The 13,501-nt window shown below is 44.9% G+C and overlaps 1 protein-coding gene across 1 annotated transcript in view; it reads left to right on the top strand.

The window, feature by feature from the left end:
* The first annotated feature begins 2,835 nt into the window (after positions 1–2,835).
* The window catches only part of GAN (gigaxonin), a 28,544-nt gene continuing 17,878 nt past the window's right edge, over positions 2,836–13,501 (top strand). Inside the window, exon 1 of the mRNA XM_066327545.1 lies at positions 2,836–3,049. Within this exon, the coding sequence (XP_066183642.1) occupies positions 2,883–3,049 (167 nt within the window). The 5' untranslated portion in view covers positions 2,836–2,882. The remainder of the gene's footprint in view (positions 3,050–13,501) is intronic.

Genomic DNA, 13,501 nt, shown 5'->3' with positions numbered 1-13,501 from the left:
CTTGCATATGATTTTTTTAAATGAGATGTGCCATATTCCCTTGGTCAGTACGACACAGGATTTGATTAGCGTTAAGTTTGTAGTTAACCTGAGGAGAAAAACAGTGATGTAAATCTGCATTTGCTAATCCCAGTATCCTCCTGCAGCAGAGACAATAGGAATAAAACCATACAGCTAATCACAAATTTGTTCAAGAATGTTTTTAGTGGTTGCAATACCAATCTGATGAAACATTTACCCTGAATATGGTAACACACTATCATTTCCAGGCTGACAGAAGCAAGGGGAAATGCAGATATGCTTTGCCAAGTGGCTGCCAGACTTGTATGGGTTGTTTTTTTGGTTTTTTTTTTTTTATGTGGTAACATGGCACGTGGTAATGAGTGTCATTTGGTTTGCTTCTGACACCCTTTGCTGTGAATGAAATACCAAGGGTTTGCACCAATTTGAGTCATAAATTAGCCCAGCAAAATTCATGGAATTATTATAATAATGGCTTAACATAAATCTAGATGGAGTGACTGCAAATAAAAAAATAGTAAAGATAAGTATCTCCATTAAAAGAAAAATACATAGTTGAGTGAGAGAATCAGGCCACGGGTATGCATACATATAATTAATTACCTCAGAGATGCTACAAATGGACCTTGATAGAGTGGTTTGGTTTGTTGTTGGTTTGGTTCAGCATTTTTTTGTTTTGGTGGTTTGGTTTGTTTTTTTGTTAATACGCCCATTAAATGGAACAAATAACAAGGTATAACAATGAATTTGTTCTCTGGAACTGGATATTATCTGTTACACCTCGTCCCATTGCCCCACATAGGCAGCAGGAGGAAGCAGAAACAGTGTTTACCAGGTCGCATTAAAAACCAGAAATGCAACAATGTTTTCCTCTGTAACAATCTGTGCAGGTGGCAGGGAAACACACGGGTGTCTTTCTTTTCAAATAACCAGGCCACTCAATGACAGCTTTTGCAATAATTTAAACCACTGCTCCCTGGGCTCTGCAATTACCTGAGTATTAATGACAAGCAAAATACATCTTTCCCCTGCAGCCAAGGAGCAGTGAAGGCTGTCTGCCTTCATTACCCTCAAAGAGAGCTGAGGATGTGTCCTCTGGATCCTCAACCTACACCTGACATCCTGGATAATTACACCCAAGCAAGAAAAGGTGGCCTTCTAATACTTGGAAATGGGTATGTAACACAAGTATTGCAGAGCTGCTGGTGTTTCATGCACGTTGCTGTGGGTTTAGGCCTTCTGTCCTACAGCCTCTGCTTCTAAAACTCTTGTTCAGGGCTGCACAACAAACCTGCAGCACGGTGCTCCTCCCTGTGACCGCTCTTCAGTCAGGGAGCACTTCAGCAAGGGATCAGCTGTAAAGCCTGGCTCCAACAGGGCTCAGCACACTCTCCACCTGGCCCTGGGTGCAGGGCTTGGGCTGCTGGGTGATGTGTGAGGATGTCCCAGCTGCAGAACAAACTAGCATTGTGTCCAGCTCGGAAAGAACAAGGCTGCCTTTGTGAAGGCATTGATTTCTCTTTCCTACGGGGTCACTTCCAGATACCCTAATTCGTTTTCCAAGTGGTGAAATGATTTGGAGATTCCATCAATCTGAACGAATGATAGAATTCTGTTACATTCCACTGAAATGCAAGTAATAAAAGCATGTGACCCACTACAGCTTTACTAGATCAGACCCTCTGAAAAAGTTATTTTCCCAGTGAAGGGATGGGCAGCATGCCATCCATTTGGGTGCTCCAGAGGCTGGGAGATGCCAGTGCTGCTGTGCCTGTCAGCACAGGGAGCACACTGAGCTGCTCTGCTGGTCCCTCCCAGCAGCACCAGCTGGGTGTCTGTTTTCGAGCACATCACAGTCTGTGAAACACTTTCGCTCAGTGCAAATAGTTTCACTGCTTTAATGTAGGATGCTGTTAAGAAAGCAGATGGAATCAAGTAATCTCTTAATGTGCAATTAAGCACAATAATAAACGGCCTAAAATATACCATGTGAACTGTCCTAAAGAAGATCTTTTTGCTGGGAAAGGTCACATTTCCAGTGGGCAGCAGCGGAAAGCGGCAGTGCCACAAAGAGTTTCACTGTATTTAATTCTCATTCTCTTACTTTTTCTTGTGCCTACACCCGTAACATTTACCTCCAGCTCATGTAAGGGAACAAACAAACAAACAAACAAATAAAAGGCCAGTTTTACAGGATCTCAGAATCAATTACATTGGAAAAGACCTCTGTGATCATGGAGTCCAACCTATGACCAAACACCGCCGTGTCACCCAGATCACGGCACCGAGCGCCACTTCCAGGCTTTTCCTTAAAATTCTCCACGGACAGTGATTTCACCACCTCCCTGGGCAGCCCGTGTCCATGTCTGATCACCCTTTTCGGGAAGAAATTTTTCCTAATGTCCAACTTAATCCTCCCCCGGCGCAGCTTAGGGCTATTTCCTCTTCTCCTGTCGCTCGTTGTCTGCACAAAGTCTGACCCACCCCGCGGCTCCATCCTTCTGCCAGGGAGTTGTGCAGAGCGAGATCCCCCCTAAACCTCCTTTTCTCCAGGCTGACCCCGCTCCAGCTCCCTCCTGGCGCTCCAGCCCCTTCCCCAGCTCCGTTCCCTTCTCTGGAGCGCCTTTAGCGGCATTCCAAAGGCGTGAGGCGACACGGGCGAGATTTCCGCGGGCCGCGGCCGCCCCGCCCGCCGACAGCCCGCGGTGCCCGAGGGCGGCGGGGCCGGGCCGCCCCCGCGGGGCGGCGCGGGGAGATGATGCCGGGAGATGATGTCAGCGGCGGGCGGGCGCTCAGCCATGGTGTGAGGGCAGGGACTGAGCCGGCCCGGCCCGGCCCGGCTCGGCGGCGGCAGCAGCACCATGTCGGGCCCCAGCGCCGTGTCGGACCCGCAGCACCCGGCGCGGCTGCTGCGGGCGCTCAGCTCGTTCCGGGAGGAGACGCGGTTCTGCGACGCGCACCTGGTGCTGGAGGGCGAGGAGATCCCGGTGCAGAAGAACATCCTGGCGGCCGCCAGCCCCTACATCAGGTAGGGCCGGGCCCGCAGCCCCCGGGCGGCCGCTCGGAGGGGCCGCGCTCCGGGGAGCGGCGCCGGGCTTATGTAAGGAGCGGGATCCGCGGCGTGCGAGGACGGACGGGGCCGGGGAAGGCCGGCGGGGAGGGCTGCGGACCCGGGCTGCGCCTCGGCCCGGAGTTGGCCCGAGCGCTCAGGGGCGGTGTGGAGTCTCCCTCACCGGAGACATTCAAACCCCAGCTGGACGCGTCCCTGTGTCACCTGCTCCAGGTGACCCTGCCTTGGCAGAGGAGCTGCACTGGGTGATCTCCAGAGGTCCCTTCCAACAATTCTGTGATTCTGTGGGAGCAGCTGCTGGGCCACCTCATTCCCCCTTCCCTCCTCCCTCCCTCCCTCCTTGCCTGGCCCCGGCCGGTGCCGCGGGGCCCCTCCGCAGGAGCCGCCGCGTTCTCGGCATCACACCGCTGCTTTTCCCGGCGCTGAGGGGCTGTGTCACCCACCAGGGAGAAAAATCCCCCCCAACAACTCAATTACTGCCAAGAGCTTGGTGTGAACAAGTGACCCCTAAAGAATGAACTGGGAGGATGGCGAGAGAGGTGTCCGGCCGAGGGGCAGCATCCCAGGGGCGTTGGGAAGCGCTGGGCTGTGTGTGTCCCTCGGCCGCACCGAGTCAGCACTTCAGCATCATTTTTTTTTTCCTCCTTAATGTCTTTTAGGCAGGCAGGGCTCCAGGTGGTGGTCATGAGTTCTAAAGTACATCGGCTTCTAAATTAAAAAATAAAAACACAAGTTTGTCACCCCGTCGCTTGTGTCCCCACAACGTCTAAGAACATCACTCGGAAATTGCCAGAGGGACAAAGGCTGGCCGTGCCAGGATCGCAGGCAGCTCTTGGCAGGGCTGTCCCCAGCATGTGCAGTCAGAACTGTGCCACTTGACAGCGAGTGCTGGGGAGGACGAGCTGCATTAGCACAGTCATGGTTTCCGAGGTGCCTGGCAAACAGCTGCTCCTGTGCAGGGAAACCCGGGTCAGGGAAAGTCCTGCTGACACCAGTTTGAACCCGTCACGCTCAGTGCTGACAAGTCCAGCGACATCAGGGGAAAGGAACAAACCCTCCACGAGATGTTGTGGTACATATCTGCATGTCAGAGCAGGTAAACAAAACGTACAAGTGGTTCATTTCAAAGGGTTTTTAAGTCCACTCATTTGCAGGTAGTAAAGGCATTTGTTTTGTCTTCATGTGTAAAGTAGGAGCAGACCTTCAGTACCATTCAAACACAGGATTATCATAAATCTGTAGCAGACTTTTTGCACTGTTTGGACATTTCTTCTGGCTGCTGCTTCCTGTGAAGTTGTCATAAAATTTGCAATTTTTTGTGCACTAGGTGAGGATGGGATTCTTTATGCCACAGTCTGAAAAAAATGCAACCTTCTGCAGTGTCATATCATCTGCTTTTAGGCAATACAGTATTTTGGGCGACCATTGTAGTGCAACTTCAGCATTCTCAAGTCCAAAAATAAACTAAAAATAGGTAGGATATGAAGCTGGTGAATAACTTTTAAATACCAATGATCCTGCACAGACTTAAGTAAACAGCTCTCTGCACTGATTGAGCTAGCAAAGCTGAGTTATGAAATAAAATGCACAGAAAAGGAAGATCATCAAGAATTTGCAGAAAGGACATGGTGGAGCCGATGCACTACTAATAATTTTTTGTCACTGCTTGTCTTGAGAAGCAGGTTTGGAAGACTGTGGTGAAAGAAATCAAAGATGTGAAATAGAAACGAGCCATTGATTCATACTCTTTAAAATGCCTGAATGCTTTTTAGGTCGTTGGCCATCATATTTTAGATGACCATATGCCTGACATTAAGTTTCAGAGGAGTTGCTGTAGGTGGTAAGAGGTCATGTCCTTGGAAAAACTGCTGTTCTATTGTTACAGCAGGATGAGTTTACAGAAAATGTCTTTTTTTTTACTGTGAAAATAAATGCTTAAATAAAAGATACTGTAGATTATCCTATGGAGAAGAGCCTTTTCACAGAATTTCTTCTTTAAGGTTTGCATTTTGTTAATCTCTGAAAAATATACTAGGGAAACATGACTTAATTGTGTGTGAGGAATAAGAGCTCCAGACACAACTACATTAGCAAAAAAACTTGTAGTCATTAGAGTTGTGGCTTTTTTAAACTCAGAACTGTTCAGGTTCAAATCTCATGAAGGAACTCATTAACTATGTGTGAAAGTAGGTTACATGCATTAATATATAAATATGATTAAGTGTGGGGTTGTTTGGTTGTGCCTTTTTTTTTTTTTTTTCTTGTTGAGCTTACTCATGTCTGCTCCTCAGGCTTTCAAGATGTAAAGAACCAAAAATACATGTACCTAGTTCTTGTATGGCACATTAGGAAACACATCTGTATTACCTACCTTTGCAGAGCCTAATTTTTACTTGCTGCCTGCCTGTCTCCTTTTTATCACTCCAGGATCTCTCTCTTAGTCCAGCTGGTCTTCACACTGGGTAGAATTGGTCAGGTAGGTTGCCAGTGTTGGAGCATTGTGTTTCCAGCCAAGGGTAATGTTTCAGTGGCTCTTTTTGGAGATGAAATTAATCTCCACATATTGCCTAGTCTGTGCAAGTCCTGTTTATTTTGAGTGTTGGTTTTTCAAAGAAAATCAGTTTAGGCCTCTATATAAACAGTTATTGCAGGACACACAAGAATATCCTGCCCCTGTATTTTAAGGGCAGCTGATTCCAAAGCTCTGGTACCACAAGCTGTTACAGTCTCCAAATGCCAATTGATTCAGATTGCTCTCCTTTGAAAAATTCCAATATAAAGCTCAGAAAAATCCATTAAGTAAAAACTGGAATAAAAATAAGCGTTTACATGGAACTTGGAGCGAAGCAGTGGAAGTATGAGTTGATGTGGTGTTTTCAGTGTCTGGCTGTGTCATTGTGTGCTGCGGCTGTGGGCAAGTTAGTGGGTGAGTTCAGAAACTGTAGGGTTTGCATGAATGCCTAGTTTAGGGTGTGAGTAGGAAAATAAGTAGGCATGGACTTTGTGAGGGGGTGGCTGGGTGTGGGCAGAGTCTGCCTGTGCTGAAGGATTTGTGCAGCCACAAGGAGAGGAGCGTTACCTGTTTTTTAGTTTTGCATGGAAGCTGTTTGGCTGATTGGTTATGAGTAGGACTCTTGTAAATTATAGTGATGTGTTTTCCCACTAGTTGTTTGGCAACTAGATTATTCATGCAGCTCAAAGATAGCAGCTTCAGTGGGGAGAGGAAAAAAGGCATGAAGGGGCACAGAAACACATTGGAAGTGTTATTGGTGTCCTGAGTTCCACCGGCCTGTCTGATCCATAGTGTGGCTTCTGCAAATACAGAAAAATAAAAAAAGGCCTGTTTTATTTTCAGTCTGTGGGACCAGTAAGAATTTTAATTTTTGTGGTAGTCTGATTCTTGAGGTCTTGCCTCAACTGCTTAATGCCAAGTGGTTTGTAGCTCTCTCAGGACAGTGAGGTCTGGGGTGGTTGTATGAATTCCTACAAAACTCTCTTATATGTACAGGCTTATCTAATCTCTCTGTGTGCCCCTGGAGCAAATCCTGCCATGTACAAAGAAGTCTCCCTGCATATCTCTAACATCTTGTGGTATGTTCCTGAGCCTGAGAAAAGGAGGGTTCCTTAGGAAGAAACCGCCACAGGACAAAGCGTGGTTTGGCTCAAGGTGATGTTGCTGTGGTTATATTTGGGCCAGCTTAGCTCTTGGTTTTCTCTTCTGTAACAAATCAGCCAGAAACCTGCGCTTTTTTTGGTGCCACTCTTTGTCCTGGCAATTGCCTTAGTGTAGATCCATTGCCCTGGCTTAATTAATTTAGTTTGAGAGCCTGGTGTAAATTACAGTGGCATAAGAGGGCTTTTACCCAAATAAACCATGCTTGTGCTGGTAAGTCTGGCCTGAGCTGTGGCATAGATCCACCAACCTTTTATAGGATAGATTAGGTCCAAGCATTCCTGGTATCCTCAGCAGTAGCAGATGTTCCCATCTGAACAGATCTGTCACTGTCTGGCATGAGTCGTTCCTGGCCAGCTGAAACTTGCAACTCTTTATATTTTGCTCACTTACTGTCTGCTTGCCTGGATCACAGGGAGCATGTGGGAGCTACCTGAACAAAGAGGATATTTAAGCCCATATTCTTAGACAAATTTACTGTTGTTACGCAGGGACTGTGCTGCTGCATTACAAATTGAATTAAGACATTTTTGTTACCTCAGCAAGTTTTGTCTTTGATTTTCACGCATGTGCGTGAGCAGATTACAGATGGCCGTATGTGTTCTGTACTGCTCCCCAAGGCTTTTCAAACTCAGTAATGGACCAGTAATCATATTTAAATCTTTTTTCAGATGAGTATAATTTAACTAAAAAAGAATGTAAATGTAAGGTTAAGTTCACGTTATTTGCACGTACTTATAAATAGCTGTACTGCTTGTAAATGGGTTTTGGTCAGAAATAACCTGACAGCATTTGCATCTTCTCACTTGTCCTGTTCAACCTTCTGACATCCCTAAAACACTGCAGACCTTGTAAGCCCCTGCACAGCCATGGGCAATGCTGAAATAGATTTCCATGGAGATGTGGGGGGACGTGCCCCCATCACTGACCTCCTGCCCTTTCCTCTGTGTCCTGGCCCTTGGAGCATCTGCAATTGTCACGAGGGGAGCCTGCTGAGACTCCATCCCTGTGTGAGTGTGTCTGGGAGCACTCATGAGTGCTGGGGTGGGAGGTGGGACGGGATGTCCCTCCTGCACCCTGGAGGTGTGACTGGGCACTTCTTGTTACACCTGTTGGACAATGAATATTGTAGAGCAAGGTCAAGTAGGAGCCAACACATGCCAGGAGCTTCTGCTGCTTATTTCCTGGTACCTGTTTGGCTTTACTGACATTTATAGAGGCCTTTTATAGTGTTTTTAAAACTTTTCTTCAATTTGGGATGAACATTGAAGTCAGGAACACAAATGGCAGCTGGAGCTGGGAGCTGTTGGGTTGTCAGAACCCTGTGCTCCCAAGTTCTGCTTTAGCCAGATTATGCTGTACTTGTGCCAGGGCTTGTTCCCTCTTCACTGTGGGTGTGCAGGGCAGTGTTGTGGTAACTGCACTGTCAAGGAGAGCTCTAAAGCCATTGTTGGCTTCAAGGTTCCTTTTGAGAAGTTTGTTTCTGGCAGTCTCCTGGGAGCTTTGGAGGCTGCTCTGGCAGTAGGAAGTTCAGGAACAGATGAGACCAGAATTTGCTTCCAGACTTTGTTTTTTAAATTTGGCATAGTTTTGTTTCGGTTTTGATTTTTAAAAAGTTAAATTGAAATGCTACCTATTGTGCTTTAGTGGTAGCTGAGTTGTAAAGTCTCTGTGACTTTGAGAGGCAATAAATCAAAATAGTTGCCTTGGCCAGAAACTCTCTGCCTGGCACAACTCAGAAGTGTCTACATGCATGTTATGTTTGGATAAGCAGTTGAGGGGCAACGGTGATAAAGATATGTTAAAAGTTTATGGTTTAAAAAGGGATTTAGAAGTCACTATACCAGGCTTGAGTGGGGAGTTGTTAATTATATTCCTGCTCCAACAGGCCCTTAGAGATTGCCTGAGGGGCAGAAGCCATAAGGCTCTTACCCAGCCCAAAATAGTAAAAAAATACAGTTGGGCTGCTGCTACACGTCAGGCAAAGGGAGAACTGGGAATCACAGCATCTTGTTTACCCAGGAGAACTAGAGATGAAATTTCTTGTCCTTTCTTTGTATCTGGAGACGTGCAGCTCATCCGCGTGCCTGACGTAAGAGGCGAGCTGGGATGGAAGGTGTGGCAGGATGGGGCTGCTTGGGATGTCTGGGTAATTTATACTCTGTAGGTTGCCTTTACACTTGTGTTAATTGCCTTGTTTGGCAAAACTTTTATTATTAAAATAACTCTTTTTATTAATTTTTTTTTTTGCTTGATTTAGAATGTACTTTGTGGCTGGAACAGGGCTGCTCTGAAGTTGCTGATGTGTGTGGAGCTGATGAGTCTGAAATGCTTCACTTGTGTTTTGGGTTTTTTTGGTGGTGCTTTTTTTTAAATTATTGAACCTGTTTTGTTTGTGTTGGTCTTGGCTGCAGTTACTAAAGGAACTTTTTCCTGGTGTGGACTGACAAATACGAACAGTAACAAATGCTTTGAAAAGATTTGTTTCCTCACTGTGTTCAGACTCTTATTCTGAATATTGTACAGAAGTTTCTCTCTGTGCTGGTACTGAGTACCAATGCAGTGCTACCCATACACAGGGAAGTCTCCACTCCTGTATTTGCCTCTCATATTTTATCTTTGCCACTGCTTAATATGTCCAAACATCCTAAATAAATCACTGCTCATGCACAGCTCTGAAAGTCCTTGTCCCTATCAAGGAAATATGTCCTTAATACCATGTGGTTAGTGGCTGGTTTATGTCCTCAGGCATGTTGGTTTATATCCCCTGGATGATGTGGGCTGCCTGGTGCAGCTCTTGTTTATGGACATGAGGAGTGCTCTGCATTGGAGACTCCTGTGCTGATGAAATCCGTGTTCCTTTTTCCTCTTGGCTCTGGCATTGCTTTCTGTGAAGCTCTTGCAGATCTGTGTTTTCCAGCTCTGGGCATATCCAGAATTCCAGTGCTTCCCTCAGCTGGATTCCAAACATCTTGCAGCTGTTCCACAATGCTACTCGTGCACTTATAATTTTGTCCATTTGACTTCATACTTACCATCAATTAGGAAAATCTTTCTTTGACTCTGTTGCTTATTCCTCCCGTGTGCTGTAAGGATAAGTGAGGTATAAAAACCTGGTTAATCCAAGTTTTCCCAGCAGATCTGTTGGTGTTTGTTTAATAATAATATTAGTAAGTTACAGGAATATTTGAGTTATTAGACACATGCTACACAGCATTGCATTTCTTAAATATGTTTAACAGCAAATTTAGCAGCAAGGTACTCTACTTGTTAAAAATGTTTTTTTAGAAGAAACAAGTTTAAAAGTAGAGTCAATTTGAAAGAAGACATATTTCAGGTAAGACACTCTTCATTTCTTGGCTTTAAACTCTATTTCAAAAATGTCTTCCCTTGTTTTTCTGAGAAAGTCCTGGTTTCAAACTGCTACCTAAAAAGTGTGACAGTGCTGGGAATCATCAGTTCAGTGTGTGGACTCGAGTGTCAGGTGAAGCAAAAAAAAACCCAAACCCAAACCACCTTTCTAAAGCCAGTGGCAGGTGTTTCTGTCACAGGAAGGTCCATCACAGATTGCTGAATCTAGTCTCCTCCACCACATCACAGATGAGCCTGAGCCGTGCTTCATGCCACTCCTGGGGTGAACGAACCACAGGTGCCCAGCAGCTCATCTGCATTGCCTGTGTTTGACTCATTTGCAGTCTCAGCTGGTGCAGTTGCTTGGTTGTTTTCTGTGCTGGCTGAAGGAACCCGAAGTGGAATGAAACATCAGGTCCTTGGTGCTACTGAGAACTCCCAGGGTCCGTCCTTGGCACGGTTTGTTGAGTGTGTGTTCTGTCTACTTAGGGCTAACTCACATGTTTAGGCAAGACACTCTGGTTAGGGGTAGATTTCCAATTTAGATTACAATCTAGCTCTGGATGAGCTCAGTGTAATCAGGGTAATTTCAGATTTTCATGGTAAACAAGCTCTCCATGGAGCAAAGCCCATGAGCCCTGTACATGTCCTCTGTGCTGCTGTTGAAGGAATTGCCTTGTTCCCTTTCTCATGGAAAGGGGGGTAAGCCATATTTTTGCCTGACTTCAAATTCTCAGTAGTTGAAAAAATTAAGTTATATGTCATAGTTTTTGTTTCTCTTAAAGCAAACAAAGAAACTTCTGCAAGTTTTTGTGCTGAGCTGTTAAATGGACTCCTTTGCCTTGAGATCTGAAGTTGGAGTTACAGATAATCTCAAGGAGAGAGACATAGGAGAGGCATAGCCAAAATCCTCTGAGAGCTGGCACCCTTTGCAGGGTGTGGTGAAGACTGACTTTTATGTGTGCTGCTAAGGGCCAGGGTGCGACCTCAAAGGAAACCTTCTGATTTGGTTGTAAAATATCTTTTTGGAGGATGGCAGTGGGTGGAGTGAACTGCTGCATCATGTTTTTATGTCTGACCTGTTTAATAATGTGATTATTAAGGAGTTTTTTTGCACGTAGAAAGACTAGTCTTTATGGGAGAAAACATTGCAGGGATAAAGGCAGACAAATGAAAACCTTTGCCATTAAAATGGTCAGTCCTAAGTAGGAATTAATTAGATTTACCATGGAAAACTTGTACTTGAAAGACTCAAACCTACATGAGGAAGCCTGGACGAGGAGACTAAACTGACCTTATGTTTACATCAGAAGCAGATTTTTTGTTTTCTCCTTAGTGATGCAAAATCTCCCAAGTACTCACTTGTCATTTCTGGGACTGAGTCATCCTTGCAAGCATGTTTTAGGTTTGGTGCATGTCTTTGCTGGAACCATTTCTTGGAGGTTCAACTTCATTTCAAAATGCTGATGCTCTCTGGAGAAAGCCAAAACACTGGTGCAAATAAAGGATAAATCATCAAACCCCAATTTTATTGCCCTTTAGTTTCGAAGGGCAGCTTTGCTACTCAAGCATTGAAGTTTGCTTGTGTGGCAATTCTGGCAAAGCATGTGTAGACCAGCCCTTAATGCCTAATCTGGGGCAAAATCATTAATTTGGGAAGACAGCTCCTTTCCAAAAGCCGAGTGTCTCCCTCTTGTCTCCTGCAGTCTGGTTCCTGACACCCTGCAGTGTAAGTAGGTCAGAGAACTGCATTTACACCGTGGTGACGTGAGAGCAGGTAAAAGTTTTGTGTTGCAAAGCTTCAAACCCAAAGCGTCTGTCTCTTGTTTCCCAGAGTTTTTTTGATGGCTGTTCACTGTAAATATCAACAAGCTGCTTGTGGTGAGTGTGGTCTGGAGCATTCTCATAGGTACAGCCTTTGCAGACAGGTGTTTTCTTCACTTGTTTAGGTTCCAATACACCAGCAGTCTAAGGATTAATGCTTTCCAAGTGCTGTGCTCTTGCTCTCTGAATAACTTAATGTGACCATTGTAAAAACACATCAGTTGTCTTTTTTTAATACTTTACAGAAAAGGCAGAGATTTTTGAAGAGGAAAATATTCCCACAAAATTATGTCTGACTCAGGAAGACAAGTGGTGTCAGTGGTGGCCAAGTTCTTAATTTGAATTTTCATTTTGTTTGTTGTTTTGTCTAGTTGAGTTTTTAAAAGTGATTATTCCCCTCGTGCAAACTTTCAACTGTAAAATGTAAGAAAACCATGTTTTCAGACACATGGGGTTTCTTTTCAATCTGCTTCTTATATATCTTAACTGAAAGCACAACAGTGCTTTCACAGGGATTGACTGTAAGGTTGGAAGTATTGGTTGTATTTTGATGTGTTTTGCTCTTTTAATGTAACAGTAAGTTGGAAGCTCCATCCTAATTTTAACAAGAAGTGTGGACAGTCTTAATTTACCTGTTGGTTTGCTTTTTGCTTGTGGGTTTTTTCCTTATTATTTGAATCTGTTTTATGTCATTAGATGTAAATTGTTGTTCCTAGCAGTATCAACATCAGTTCTGGAGGCTGTGTTTTCATTTTGAGGATTCACCTTGCTCATACTGCTTACATATACGGAAGAGGTACTGGAATTTTTATCCTCATTCTGCCTCATATAGAGTGTTTCAGATGACTCATTAGGATTGTATTCCTTAAGTGATGTGGAACAGCAGATTCTAAATTTGTCACACAGACAACATCAAAACACAACATCAACCCATTTGTTCTTTTGCCACTGGCTCAAGGTGTTGTGTGTGCCAGCAGTTTTCCTGACGAGGCACAAGATGTTGGGGTGGATGTTGAGCATTTATAGAACAGTTTTATGTTACTGGAAGCAATTTCAACTCACAATCGTGATCTTAATTAAAAAATGGAAATTATTGTTTTAAAACATGTATGGAGTCAAGTTGCTCAAAATTAAGTTACTTGACAAAACAGGATGAAGAAGTTGCCGTGTTTCATTTCCTCCAGCTCTGTCTTGGCTGTGCTCTGCTCCCAACTCATGGGGGTTTTGGTTGGCTGGGAGGGTTATTTCCTTCCAGATCTTGATGTTCTGGTTTTCCATCTGAATTAAGGAAGACTGAGGCAGCTTTTTCTGGTGTGGTTTGACAGCTTGGAGTGCTTTTAGAGTAATTAGAAATGTTGTCTGCAGTAGGAAGCTGTCACATGCCTGTGTTAGAAGCAGCTGTGCTGCAGCTGGCGCATCTCTGCACCTTGGGTTGCCACTTCCAGCTCTCAGCCACACAAATCACAGGCTGAATAAATCACCCTGAGGAGGAGCGTGGCAAAAAGAAGGCATCCTCCTTCTGAGCTGCTGACAGATTGGAAAGCCTCTTCTTAAGCATAGCT

Source organism: Sylvia atricapilla, chromosome 12, assembly GCF_009819655.1.
Source record: "Sylvia atricapilla isolate bSylAtr1 chromosome 12, bSylAtr1.pri, whole genome shotgun sequence".
NCBI lineage: Eukaryota > Metazoa > Chordata > Aves > Passeriformes > Sylviidae > Sylvia > Sylvia atricapilla.
Note: the sequence above shows the minus strand (reverse complement) of the source record. Positions and strands in the feature narration are given on the sequence as shown.